Consider the following 13,143-nt stretch of genomic DNA (forward strand, 5'->3'; position numbering starts at 1 on the left):
CATTGTTAATAAATTAACTGGGCCCTAAGAGAGACATCAAAATATAGTTCTCCTCATTAAATTGCAAATGAAATCATAACAAGGCCGAAGATCCTTCTCTCTGAGTTACAATCAGTAATCTCTTGCTTCCCCCCACTGAAGAGTCTTAACTCTGAGGCCAAGGCGTTATGAGCAATTTCCTGATTTGGCCCCACATTTGTGTGTGTGTGTGTGTGTGTGTGTGTGTGTGTGTGTGTGTGTGTGTGTGTGTGTGTGTGTGTGAGTGTGCGTATGAGTGTGATTGAGTGACTGACTGACTGATGGAGAGAAAGAAAGACAGAAAGTGTGTCTGAGTGTGTGTCTGAGTGTGATTAAGTGAGTGACTGACTGATGGAGAGAGAGAGAGAGAGAGAGAAAGACAGAAAGTGTGTGTGTGTGTGTGTGTGTGTGTGTGTGTGTGTGTGTGTGTGTGTGTTGTTGGAGAGAGTTGTTGTAGTCAAGGTTCAGAGGCAAAGTGGGTCAACTAAAGTTCATGTTGCTGCTTCCAGATTGAGTGGGTGTGACCTGGAAGTAGTTCCCTCTCACTCGAACGAACATTAATTAGGGGTCAACAGGCAACATGTAGGAGGCACTTGATCTGAGTGGGTTTACAGCCTTTCTCTTCCTCATTTGCTGTGAACTCTCAGTATTTTAGATTTTCAGTTAAATCACCAAGGTTTGTCTTGCTTCCCTTACCAGCCTCAGAATAGCCTCTGAGTACTATAAGCATTCAGTTCCTCCATTTACCTTTTATGAAAATGTGAAAACTGAAGATGGGCTGAGCCCAAAATGTTTGTTTTTCAGTTTCTGTCCATTCAAGGTTTTTTGTATTGTTTTGGCTTATTTAAATGCATTATTTCTTAAGCATTATCCTCTGACTATGGTTTTCTTTTCTTCACTAGCCTACTGGACTGAAAGTAGTCTCACAGGGGCTTCCACCTCATTACATTATTAAAACATATACACTTCATTTTCATTCTTAAGAAGAGTTACCCCTATGCTCTGACAAATAAAATTGTATTTAACAAATAAATAATAACTTTGACAAGTAAAATGACAAACGTTATTTGAATGTTTTTTTGTGAGCAGCCCCATGCTGTGCAGGTATAGTCCCTGGCTGTGTGAGAAGGCAGTGCGTACGCAGCGGTTAATGTGAACCTGTGGGAATCATGTTGTTAGCATGCAGAGGCGAGCTTGCTGTCGGTACTCGGGAGTGTGAGTGCACAGCAGGGTGGAAAACACAGGCTAGTCATTTGATAATGAAATCTGCTAAACCACCTGAGGGACCGCAATACAAATTTACTTTTCACTTTCAAATGCAAAACTTGATCTAGACAATGTGACTCGCCTGAGATCAGGTTGCATCCAGCTACTCTGCAATGCTTGAGAAAATAGTTTAGAGGGTACACAAAAAGGGCTGAAATTCTTTGTTACGACTGTTATTCATATTTTCTGCTCCACTGACGTCCACGGTGTGACGCACACCAAAGCTCTCTGACTCTATGTCCTCAAAGCACAATCAATAAATGAACAAGCAAGCCAAAGAATGAGGAAAGTCTAGATCGAACCCTTCTCCACTCCAATTTTTGTCTGTCTTGTGGGCCACATGCTGGAGTCCAGTCCCACAAAGCTCAATATGAATTAAGCATCCCACAGACCCTTAGCACCCACAGACAAACCACGATTTGCAGCGAAACAAAAGGCAAGCAAAACGGACGTGAGCTAAGCAGGTCAGCCGATGGCAGCTGCTCGACGGAGTCTTGAGGTTCTGGAGAGGAACCAGACGGCAGGCCCGGTTCCCTTTTTATTAATCAGGAGGGCCTGTTTGTTATTTCACACACGGAGCCTCTCCATCACCGCGGCCGAGTGTAATTAAGCTCTTTTGGCCACAGGGGCTAGTGTTACTGTTTGTGTTGGTCCACAGCGGGGTGACGGGAGCAAAGAGCAGGAAGAGACTCGGCAGCAGGTGGGAGAGGGAAGAGAGAAGGAGAGAGAGAGAGAGAAAGAGATAAAAAGAGAGACAGAGAGAGTGTGTATGTGTATGTGTGTGTGTGTGTGTGTGTGTGTGTGTGTGTGTGTGTGTGTGTGTGTGTGTCCCTTTTCTGGTTTGTTTTGGATGAACTAGAGTGGTGGACACCGAAATTTTGACAATGGGTCCTGTCTCGACTTTCTGACTTGTTTTGAATCGTCTTTGACTGGCTGGCTATGGGCATGCACAAACATGTCCTTAAAACAACCCTTAATGTTCATTTTTAAAACTGTGCAACTCACTGAGTGGTTAGTGATGTTCGTTGATGTTCCAAAACAAGTAGTGTAGCGAAATACAGTTTCTGTCGTGTTTTATTTGCCATTTTGTAAAATCCCATTGATTTCTGTTGGAAGACTCATTGCTCCTTGATATCACTGCGCTACCGGAAACGGAAAGGGGGTCTGTTTACAGTTGTAGTCTTTCCCCTACGAGACCTTCTTTTACTGTCTATGCTTCAGACTCAAATATTGAGCGGAAGTTTATACACGGTTGTGAGGTATCTGAAAAAATAGTTCCACAATAGCAAATAACACGGATTGAAATCATACATTGATATGCGCTGATATATTTCTTTTAATAATCAACTGAACACCACCACTAACCACTCGGTGAGTTGCACAGTTTTGAAAACGAACGTTAAGGGTTGTTTTAAGGACATGTTTGTGCATGCCCATAGCCAGCCAGTCAAAGGCAATTCAAAACGAGTCAGAAAGTTGAGACAGGACCCATCGTCAAAATTTCGGTGTCCACCACTCTAGTTCATCTAAAACAAACCAGAAAAGGGACTCAAAGTGCTAAATACCGGAATAATCCTTTAATGAAGCGAAATACTCACATGTTCATATACATGTACATTACACACACACACACACGCACGCACACACACACAAACACACACACACACACACACACACACACACACACACACATGCATGCACACACACACACACACACACACACACACACACACACACACACACACACACGTAATTTAACTACACGGATGATCTTAACTGTATGATATGCAGGTACACATGAATAATAACAACAACTGATGAATGAAAAATGAAAAAAGTTATTGTACACTAGAAAAATGCCTCTCTTTTGACGTTTACGTTTTTATGCAAGCTCACATCCTCGTATATAGAAATCTGTGCATGTCTGATGATTTGGGTTTGGCACTGAACATATACACTTCATTTTCATTCTTAAGAAGAGTTACCCCTATGCTCTGACAAATAAAATTGTATTTAACAAATAAATAATAACTTTGACAAGTAAAATGACAAACGGGCACCTGTCTACATGTACCTTGAGGAGAAAGGTGTCTGTGTGTTTGCGTGTCTGAGTTTCTCAGATTGACACACTTTTACAGTTGACAAAACAGCATACGATACATGTCTGAACAAGAATCCCTAATAGCATAATGAGTGTGTGTGTGTGTGATTGTGTGTGTGTGTGTGTGTGTGTGTGTGTGTGTGTGTGTGTGAGAGAGAGATGAGAGTGCAACACACTACCAGTGTGACCTTGGTCCTTGCTACGTGACACGGGGGACACAAGAGTGTGGGTTAACTTTCTCACTGGGACACAGGGGGCAAGCAAGAGCACATGAAAAATGCAAATCCCTTTAGCTGCATGGTAAATCAAGACAACACTAAAGCAGGCCAGCAGCAACCTTGCCAGGGCACATACAGTAAACTGCTTCACAGAATCACTAAAGAAATATTTGTTTGGACTGACAGCCGTCACATATAATAAATGATGTCATAGCTCAAAGACGCCCGAGTGAATACACAAGCGTCTGAACCGTAGTTTGGGACTTCATAACAGAATAAATGGTGATGAAACGTTGTAGTCTCCTAATGTATATTTCACAGCAACCGTTAAGAATGACACTATTTAGTAACAGACAGAGACTGAAACATATCAAGTTAAAAACTTGTACCACTGAGGGTTGAATAACTTAACTATGAGCAGAACTGTCATTCTTTAAGGCAGTGGCAACTAATCATGAGTATGAATATCATAGCGTAGCTTTCTGTTCTTGTATTCAGAATACACTTCCTGTTGTCTTTTCTTTGTCTGGAATGTTAGTGAAGCCAAGTTCCTCATGGACAGAGCCAGCTTGTGACAGCTCGCTAGTGCCAAAATGCTAATGCTTTTACGTAGAGAGGGGAGTTCCTCTAGGTTTCGTGACTTGGCACCAGCTCAAAGGAGTGCCACTTAACAGCTTCAGATAAAATATGATAATACAAACACACACTCACACAAATAGTCACACACACATGCAAACAAATATAAATATTTCTACCTCTCCCTCAACTCGGGCAAAAAAACATGCCAGCATTCCACTTGAGACCAACCACCCCAGAGAAAATACACCTGCAAAAGAATTTCTACAGGCCATTATTTCAGTGAAAAGATAAAGGCTAAAGTGCTGCTCTCCATTAATGAACAAGGAGGGGTTTAAAAGCACTGGAGATTTTGAGGGAGCGTGTGCACATTTGAATTTGAATGAATTCCAAAACAAAGGCGAATCTGGAGGGTTCCGCTCTGGAGTTTGTAGCACCAGCAGCATCAGCGAAGAGAGAGAGAGAGAGAGAGAGAGAGAGATCTCATCTCCATAAGTGATGAATGTAAGCTTAAGTGGATATGGATCCACTGCCCACACATATCTCCATATCTTATCATATGCAAGTCCTTGGATGCATGTTAGACATTTAAAAAATCTTGTTATCTGCACATGAATCTTATTTGTCAAGGCATCTGAGGAAAACATGACTGTCTCACAGCATTTTTTTAACATAATGAATAACAAACAGAAAAGATGCCGCCTTGAGATAATATTCACAACATTGATGTCTGTGAGTTTACAATGACAGAAAGGCTATTGTTAGTATGAAAATAAAGCACTTTTAATAGTCATACATAATTCCATTGACACATACAAACAGAGCCACTTGTGTTATGAGTGAGAATTTACCATCGGACAGAATCAAAACATGAAGGGAGGGAAGAGTCTGACAAACCTGACAAGAAACCTGGGGCAAATAAAATCTGCTATAAAAACATTGAGGGGAGCAAGCAGTAGCACATAGCAGAGCACTGTGCAGCACTTAGAGCTCTTTGAGCGCCAGCCAAGTATGACTCTGAACTCCCACTTCCTACAGAGTCCACATATTTGTGGGAAACAAAGCGTCTCTAACACCTGAGAAACAAAATATGTCACCAACATGTCACGTCACAGCACAGCACTTTTGTCTTTGTGTTGAAAGGGTAGTTAGTGAAATTCCAGAAAAGAATAGGGAGGAGAATTGTGTAGATTACTGAAATTTGTTTCAATTTAGTTGAGGATTTTCATTTTGAGTTGAACATAATATGTTCTGTTTGGTCAAAGAATAATGTCAAGGGGTGACAAAGACCATGACAACAATTGCCCGTAGACAATGGGAAATATTGTCAGAACTCTCATCATAGAGATAATACAAGCTTCACTTTCTCATGTCAAAATATTAGTTAATCTTAAAGATATTTTTTTCTTCAATTAAAAGATTTTCTCATAAAATTATAAAACATTCTATATACAATATTTACAGCTTAGGCTTTGGACTATGTGTCCTCTGTAGGATACAACTGAAAACATTTTACATTGAGCAGTGTGTAAACAATGTCCATTTTCCTCATTCCTTAGTCCCACCTTCTCTTTTCTGTCAGGATGTGTTTGTAAACGCTAGAAAGTGTCTATGCAGAGGAAAAAAATCATATGTTGGAAATCTCCATGAGTTTCCGATCCACTGGCTGCATGTCACTGTTCATTTTTAATGGGATTTCCACCTCGAGTCGTTTCTTTTTATGTTTCCGGAGCTTTCTGCAGCTAATGTACACAGACAGCGACACCACCATGATGAACAGTCCTAAGCAGGTGGCCGACAGTGCGATCAGGACCGGCTGGCATGGGAACACCCGTCGGTCCTGGATCCACTGGTGGGTCTCCCGTGGCCCGATGCTCTCCTCAATCTCAATCTCGGCCTGCCGCAGGAGCAGGCTCTGGATGTAGCTCTCATTGCTCACCGTCTCATTGACAAACAGGTTGACCATGACGGTGGAGTGGAGTGGCTCGGGCTGCCCGTGGTCACTGACCTTCACCAGCAGGCTGTAGAGGCCGCGGTCGCTCAGGGTCTTGCGCAGGGTGATGTTGCCCGTGTTTGGGTCTATGTCGAAGGAGCCCGGCTCACCGCCCAAACGTTTAACGATGCTGTATGCGATTACCGCGTTCATACCCGTGTCCCGGTCCACGGCATAGACCTCGGTGATGGAGGTCCCCGGTAAGGTGCTGGGCAGCACCAGCATGTAGGACTGGTTGGACTGGGGAAAGAGGACGATGGGTGGGTTGTCGTTGACGTCTAGGAGCAGCACAGTCACCATGGTGACGCAGGAGAGGGCTGGCTTGCCACCATCAACGGCCTCGATCCACAGGTAGTAGGTGCCCTGCTGCTCCCGGTCCAGCGAGGTCTTGGCCCTCAGGGCACCACGCCCAGTGTCGATGACAAAGATGTCGCTGCCGTTGAGGATGGACAGCGCCACCCAGCCATTTTCCCCAGCATCGGCGTCCGTCACAGAGAGCACCCCGATTTCGCCGAACCCTGGGAAGTTCTCGGGCACGAAGAAGGTGAAGTCTTTGTTGATGAAGCGCGGGCTGTTGTCATTGCGGTCCTGTACGGTGATGATGACCGTGGCGATGCTCTCCCTCCGCGGTGACCCCCTGTCCACCGCTCGCACCATGAACCGGTACGTCTCCTTCTCCTCGCGGTCCAGGGAGGTGGTCACCGTCAGCACTCCCACCTGCCGGTCCAGGTGGAAGATGGTAGGCGCATCGGAGCCCAACAGGTAGACCACCTCCCCCTGGCTGCCGCTGTCCGCATCGGTGGCCTGCAGCTTGGTGAGGAAGGTGTTGGGAGCGTTGTTCTCCTCCACAAAGATCTCCAGCATGGACTGCTTGAAGATGGGTGCGTTGTCATTCTCGTCCTCCACCTGGACTCTCACCACTGTCTTGATGACCGCGCCGTGGACGCTTCTGCCCACGATGGTGAGCTCGTACTCCTGCCGTGTCTCGTAATCCAGCGGCTCGGTGGTCTCCAGCAGGTACTCGTTCTTGAAACGCTCGTACGGGGAGAGCTTGAACGGGCCCGAGCCCTCCAGCATGCACTCCACCCTCTGGCGCGGGTCAGAGTTCTTCACGGTGAAGAAGGCGATGGGCGTGAACGCCGGCTCTGACTCCTTAAGCGACACCATGCCGTCCCTCTCCGCCGCGATGTAGCGTGGGACGAGCAGTGGTGGTCCCGACACCACCTTGATGACGTGGATGGTCACTGCTGCCACGTCCGGGATGCAAGCCGGTCCGTTGGCCAGCACGGTCAGCTTGTAAAGCTTGGCGGTGTTGGTGTCTATTTTCCCCGCCAGTTTAATCACTCCGCTTGTCCGATTCAGGTGGAAAAGGTTGCGGGTGTCCCGGGCGACGCGCTCGCTGTAGGTGTAGGTGATCTGTGCATTGCCACCCAGGTCTGAATCGAAGGCATGGAGCCGTGCCAACTGGGTACCACGTGTGGCGTTTCCATACACTGTCACATTTACCTGGGCCTCGGTGAACTTGGGGCAGTTGTCGTTGATGTCCGAGATGATGACCCGGAGTGTGGCAGTTCCCGTGAGAGGTGGCGAGCCACCGTCCTCTGCAATGATGTCCGTCACATACTCCGCCTGCCACTCACGGTCTAGCGCCTCAGTGACAATGAGGAAGGGCGTGAGTTCACCCCCCTCATTCTCCTCCACGTCCAGCGTGAACACCCCAAAGTCATTGTCCAGCCAGTATGTCTGCACGCTGTTCACTCCCAGGTCTGGGTCCACAGCCGACTGCTCCACGGCGAAGCGTGTGTTCACTAGCGCGTTCTCCGGCACTGTCACCCGGATCTCAGCCGACGGGAAGCGCGGCTGGTTGTCGTTCACGTCCTCTATCAGGATCTTGACCTTGACCAACTGGAAGTACTGCTGAGGTAGGATGAACACATCCAGGGCCAGCGAGCAGCTTTGACCCTCGCCCCGGTCCGCGCATAGGCTCTCTCTGTCCATCTGCACTGCAGATGTGAATAGCTCCCCTGTGGTATTATTCAGCTCCACATACTGCTCGTTGATCTTCTTTTGCGCCAGATTGAATAATAGAGGGGGATCAACAGAGAAATCCAAATGTAAGTCTGTGCCAATGGCCCCTATTAAAGTCCCCTTGGGTAAGCCTTCTTTTATCTTATAGATGAGAGGGCTGAAATTTGAAAAGCAGGAGAGAGGGCTGGTGTAAAGCAGCAGAAGGCACAAAACCTGAAATAAACAATAACAGAATAGTCCAGTGTCAATCAAAAGATCAGAATTACCAGAAACCACCAACACAAAGATTACCACATTTTACATGCCTAAGTAGCCCATAACACAAGCTGCTGTGTTTTTCGCAACAAAAGTAATTGAAGAGTCGACCGTACAAGCCGCACTGGCACAAACCGAAAAAAAACTTTATGCAAATGTTGTTAAATACATGCAGTACTGCAGTAGGATACAGTTACTTTGACAATCCTTTGTGATTCGTGAAATTGTGAAAAGTGAAAGTAGTGACAAAACTTATTATAGTAGGCTATTTCAAGCTTTCTCTGGCAAGGTCATTCACGTTCCATTAGCCTATAAATACGGACCTGTATCTCTCCTCTGGTTATAAGGCGGTGGACCCTTTTGTCGCTGACCATGTTTTCCGTTCTCCGTAGTGGCTTGTCGCACCGGCCGTCGCACCTCGAGTCAGATATGAAGCCGCATCCTGAGCGCCGCAAAGCGCTGAGCTCCGGCTGTCGCTGCGCGCCCTCTGCATCTGAGCACTGTACACCGCAAACTCCCTCACCAGCTCCAGAACACGCCCCCGACTGCTAATCAACTATCGTATTCGCCCAGTCAGCTCTGACGCAAACCCACGACACATAGTTTAGTACTCTCGCTCTGTCAGTAGTGAGTTTTTTTAATCGCTTAACACATGTAAGATACACGCAAAGGTCGACATATTCCCTTACAACATGTTAAAAGTCGCGTGCTTTGGACACCCAGACTGTGACGAAAAAGTTATAAAGGGTAATTTAAAAATCTTACCCATTAACAATAAATCAAATTAGAACGACTGTCCCTGAACTCCTTCAGACATTCATTTCTCTCCAAAGCAGATCGGTAATTTCACCTCATTCTTTATGTGCCGTGACCGTGTAATGAGAAATGCGAGAGTGCATCACAAGGTAAGAGCGGAAGCGCAGATGAAAATGCTGAGATCATTTGAAGGAGCCTCGGTCCTTCGCTGGGAGCACTAACCACATCAAAGGCCGGTCATATCTGAGTATCCAGCTTTGAACTGTTTGGACTACAGCAGCCGTGGAAGACGACGAATGATGCTAAGTGGAATTGAACAAAATAAGTTAAACAAGGTCAGAGAAACCGCTGCGGGAAGGCTTCGTGTAGGATCTCGGAGGCACTGACAGGCGCTGCATTAATCACGGCGGGTATGCTTAGAATAACAGGATGAAAGGGAGGGTGGGGAAGAGAGGAGTGGAGGGAATATCTGTACCCCCATCTCCCAGATTACTGTAATCCTCCATTTACATGAAGAGAAGCGGGACTGGCAGTAAATAATATGGGACAATAAAGTGTGTGAGAGTGTGGGAATAAATACAAGCTGAGATAGAGACAACTATGACCAGTATTTACATGCTTGTCAGGATGAGAGAGAAAAGTGCAAATCCTTGGCAAAACGCATTATAGCATCACACAGAATGTTTTATGTAATCGCGTTTGAACGACAGGTTTGTGATGGATAATAATTAGTGCAGAGAAAGATCACAGGCCTACACTTCAGAGCTGCTGACTGCAGTTATCTCATTGCATGGTGCATGGGGATTATGAACGGGGAAGAGAGTTGGGAGCGAGAGAGAGAGGGAGGAAGAGGAAAGAACAAGGGGAAAAGGGGAGGGTGAGAGGTCAGTTTCTCCCAATGACTTCCAATCAGCCCAGCTGGTGTAATCTGCAGTGCGTTTGGACATGTGGTGACAGATGCTGGCTCAGATTGGGAGCATATTGCTAGTGTGATTGGAGACTGCTGTGAGAGTCGAGATTGGGTGAGAACACACACACACACACACACACACACACACACACACACACACACACACACACACACACACGCGTGCACACACATGGATGCACTCACACATACTCATATGGAAGCGCAAAAACACTCCCTTACAAACACACACCCACCCACCCACATACGTGAACCCTGATGAGCTTGGGCAGAAAAATATGCACACAGTCACACATGCGAAATCCCATGCCAGTAATGACGCATATTGCGACCGAGCTTTCAGTCTCCCAAGCCACCAGTGATGCCTCTCTAGCATATGTGCACCCTGGAGAGGAGAGGAAGTAGGAGACAGGGGCTTTCAGCAGCGACAGAGAGCGAAGTGTGTAGTCCGCTGAACTCATCAGTTCCTACTGAGCCCTGGGAAAGAGGCCTTCTCTCCACCTGACTGTGCAGAAGATGAAAAAGGACTCTGCTCTCATTTCTTCACTGATCCAGTTGGGTAACCACCGCTGCTGCTGGAGTTGTTGCAATGTTGTTGCTGATTACTAGCCGATAATTTATTCAAAGAGGAGAGAGAGAGAATGTGTGTGTGTGTGTGTGTGTGTGTGTGCGCGCGCATATATGTGTGTGTGTGTGTGTGTGTGAGAGAGAGCTAGAAAGAGAGAGATAGAGAAACATGGAAACAAATGAATTAATTCCAAGATGCCTACTCTAGAAGGTGCTGCCACGCCTGCGCCTACACCCACACGCGAGCATGAACACAAACAAACTCAAGACTGTTTGATCGATGAATTGGTAATACCTGTGCATAGAATATATAATCCCTCTCTAAGCAAGCAAGCCCTCTTTTGTTTCCGTCTTCTCTGAGCATCTCTGGAATGAGTCCATTCAAAGCCATTACATAAGATCACTCCATGATGCCTTTGTGCCTTTATGACAATATGCAAAATCATACAACTTAAGCCACTCTCTATAATAATGACCGAGAGGACTCATATTCACAATGTGAAGGCCTCAAGTCTGCGAGACATAAGGACCGTTTAGCTGGAGCAGGAAGAACTGCTTGAATCGGGTGACTAAAGCAATCAATTGGAGGCAGTAAGGTGACGTTAAAGGGATTTTGGTCGATTTAACCTCTTAGGCCTTGAACCCAGTGAAACTCTCTGTGGCTCATGGCGATAGTGGTTCAAACTAATTATGTTATTATGCCAATTTCTACTCTCTCATTTGGGAGCTACTACAATGAATGCTAGTTCTTGTGAAGCTGTTTCGAAATCAGCACTCTGCACATTGTTGTATTGATTGACAACGTTGTACTGATTGACAAGGCCATTGCTCAGTCCTGTCTTATCAATGCAAAGTGGGTAAATTGTTCATATTGTGTGAGTAACATCATAATTGCAGGCTTAATCCTAGGATTATGTATAAACAGTAATCCCTCTATAGAGATGTTGCCCTCCAGGTTAACATTAATTGGCATCAGAGGATTCAGGGCTCTACTTTCCCCAGCAAAGCCTCTACAAATGAACCATGCTGTTTTTCAGCTGTCATTTTTTGTTCTTTTGGCAAGAAATGAGGCATGTTTGGGCAGTGGTGCTGTTCCAACGCCTAGTGCTGAATTTCTGCACAGTGGTCCCTGGTCAACCCGAATGAATAGTCAACTGTTATGTCAATACAGGTTTAGACTATAATGAAGACTGAAATAGACTTTGATCGAACCTGACAACATTTAAAATGGAAGCAGATTCAAAATCACTGAAGCAGGATTTTATTAATTGGAAACATTCAGCCGACACAATACCCACTCAAACTCAAATGAACTCAAATGAACTTGAATGAACTTTTAAAAGAGCATAGCTAATAGAAATTTAGGCTGACACAAAACACACACACACACACACACACACACACACACACACACACACACACACACACAAATGGGCAGAGCTCCTTGCCATCTCTTTTATTTTGACTCTCCAAATCCCCAAACTGGTTTGCAACAAAAAGGTAGCGTTCTAAACTTCCTGCTTTGTCAAGTGGATTATCCACATACCACATGTGTCAGAGAGGTGTCACGAAGCACCACCCCAGCCCCAACCCTGGCTCAGCAGTAGCAGTAGCAGTAACACAGCCCACACAAGAGCAGAGTGAGCTCTCTGTCTCTCTCTCTCTCTCTCTCTCTCTCTCTCTCTCTCTCTCTCTCTCTGTACCTCTCCCTTTTAACGTGACTCTGTTTACACCCCTGCACACAGAGGCAGTGAAACTTAGCACCTGAGTGCTTCTCAACCAGGTGAGAGTGGGGCGAGTGGGGCGGGAGGATTGCCAGTGAACCAATCAGCTCCTGCCACACTGCGTGTGTAGAGTGACAAATGTTTATTTCTTATTGTGCCTCTCCTCAAGCAGGAGAAATGAGGGCAGCTTCCACCTGCAGAACATGAGATTACCACAGTCTGAAAGCTAGGTCATGTGTTTGCCTGATACAAGTGAAAGTGCAGGGTTTGTTATTGTAAACTGCATACTGTATAGCAAGCACAATTGCTAAGATACATTTTAGTGATGCTAGCTTGATTCCACACCAGCCTAACAGAAACATCTCCATGAGGCAGACTTGTCAGGCCAGCGGCAGTAAAGTGCTTCATAGGCTACCTGTGACCATTGGTTTGCTAGTGTGGCAGTTGCTGATACCCGTATAAAGTCTTCTGTCATATACTCTTTACTCGCACAGAGGTGTAGTGGTAATATAAGAAGTGGGTAAACTATGAATTGTGTGATCTCGGTAAGATGGACTGCACCATGCGGTATCGGATTGATCGGGATAAAAAGGCATGTTTGATGATTATTATCCAATGTTTATAACAATACCAATGGTATTAAATGATTCCTAGAGTGTTGATTAGTGTACATATTGTGAATGAGGATAATACAGTGTGAATTTTAAATGTTA

General features: G+C 45.7%; 1 protein-coding gene across 1 annotated transcript; it reads right to left on the reverse strand.

Annotated features, from left to right (window-relative positions):
- Positions 1-4,944: 4,944 nt before the first annotated feature.
- On the reverse strand, positions 4,945-8,930 carry LOC125288140 (protocadherin-20). The gene is made up of 2 exons (XM_048234255.1): positions 8,779-8,930; positions 4,945-8,413 (listed from the first exon to the last, which is right to left on the reverse strand). The coding sequence occupies exons 1-2, from the start codon at positions 8,827-8,829 to the stop codon at positions 5,807-5,809; spliced, it is 2,658 nt and encodes an 885-aa protein (XP_048090212.1). The 5' UTR covers positions 8,830-8,930; the 3' UTR covers positions 4,945-5,806.
- Positions 8,931-13,143: the final 4,213 nt, after the last annotated feature.

This window comes from Alosa alosa, chromosome 23, assembly GCF_017589495.1.
Source record: "Alosa alosa isolate M-15738 ecotype Scorff River chromosome 23, AALO_Geno_1.1, whole genome shotgun sequence".
In the NCBI taxonomy this organism is placed as follows: domain Eukaryota; kingdom Metazoa; phylum Chordata; class Actinopteri; order Clupeiformes; family Clupeidae; genus Alosa; species Alosa alosa.

Excerpts from the sequence above, each read along its gene's own strand:
- LOC125288140 (XM_048234255.1), bottom strand. The coding sequence starts at position 8,829 with ATGGTCAGCGACAAAAGGGTCCACCGCCTTATAACCAGAGGAGAGATA. Across the intron at positions 8,414-8,778 it reads TAACCAGAGGAGAGATACAG|GTTTTGTGCCTTCTGCTGCT; the intron begins GTCCGTATTTAT and ends TGTTTATTTCAG.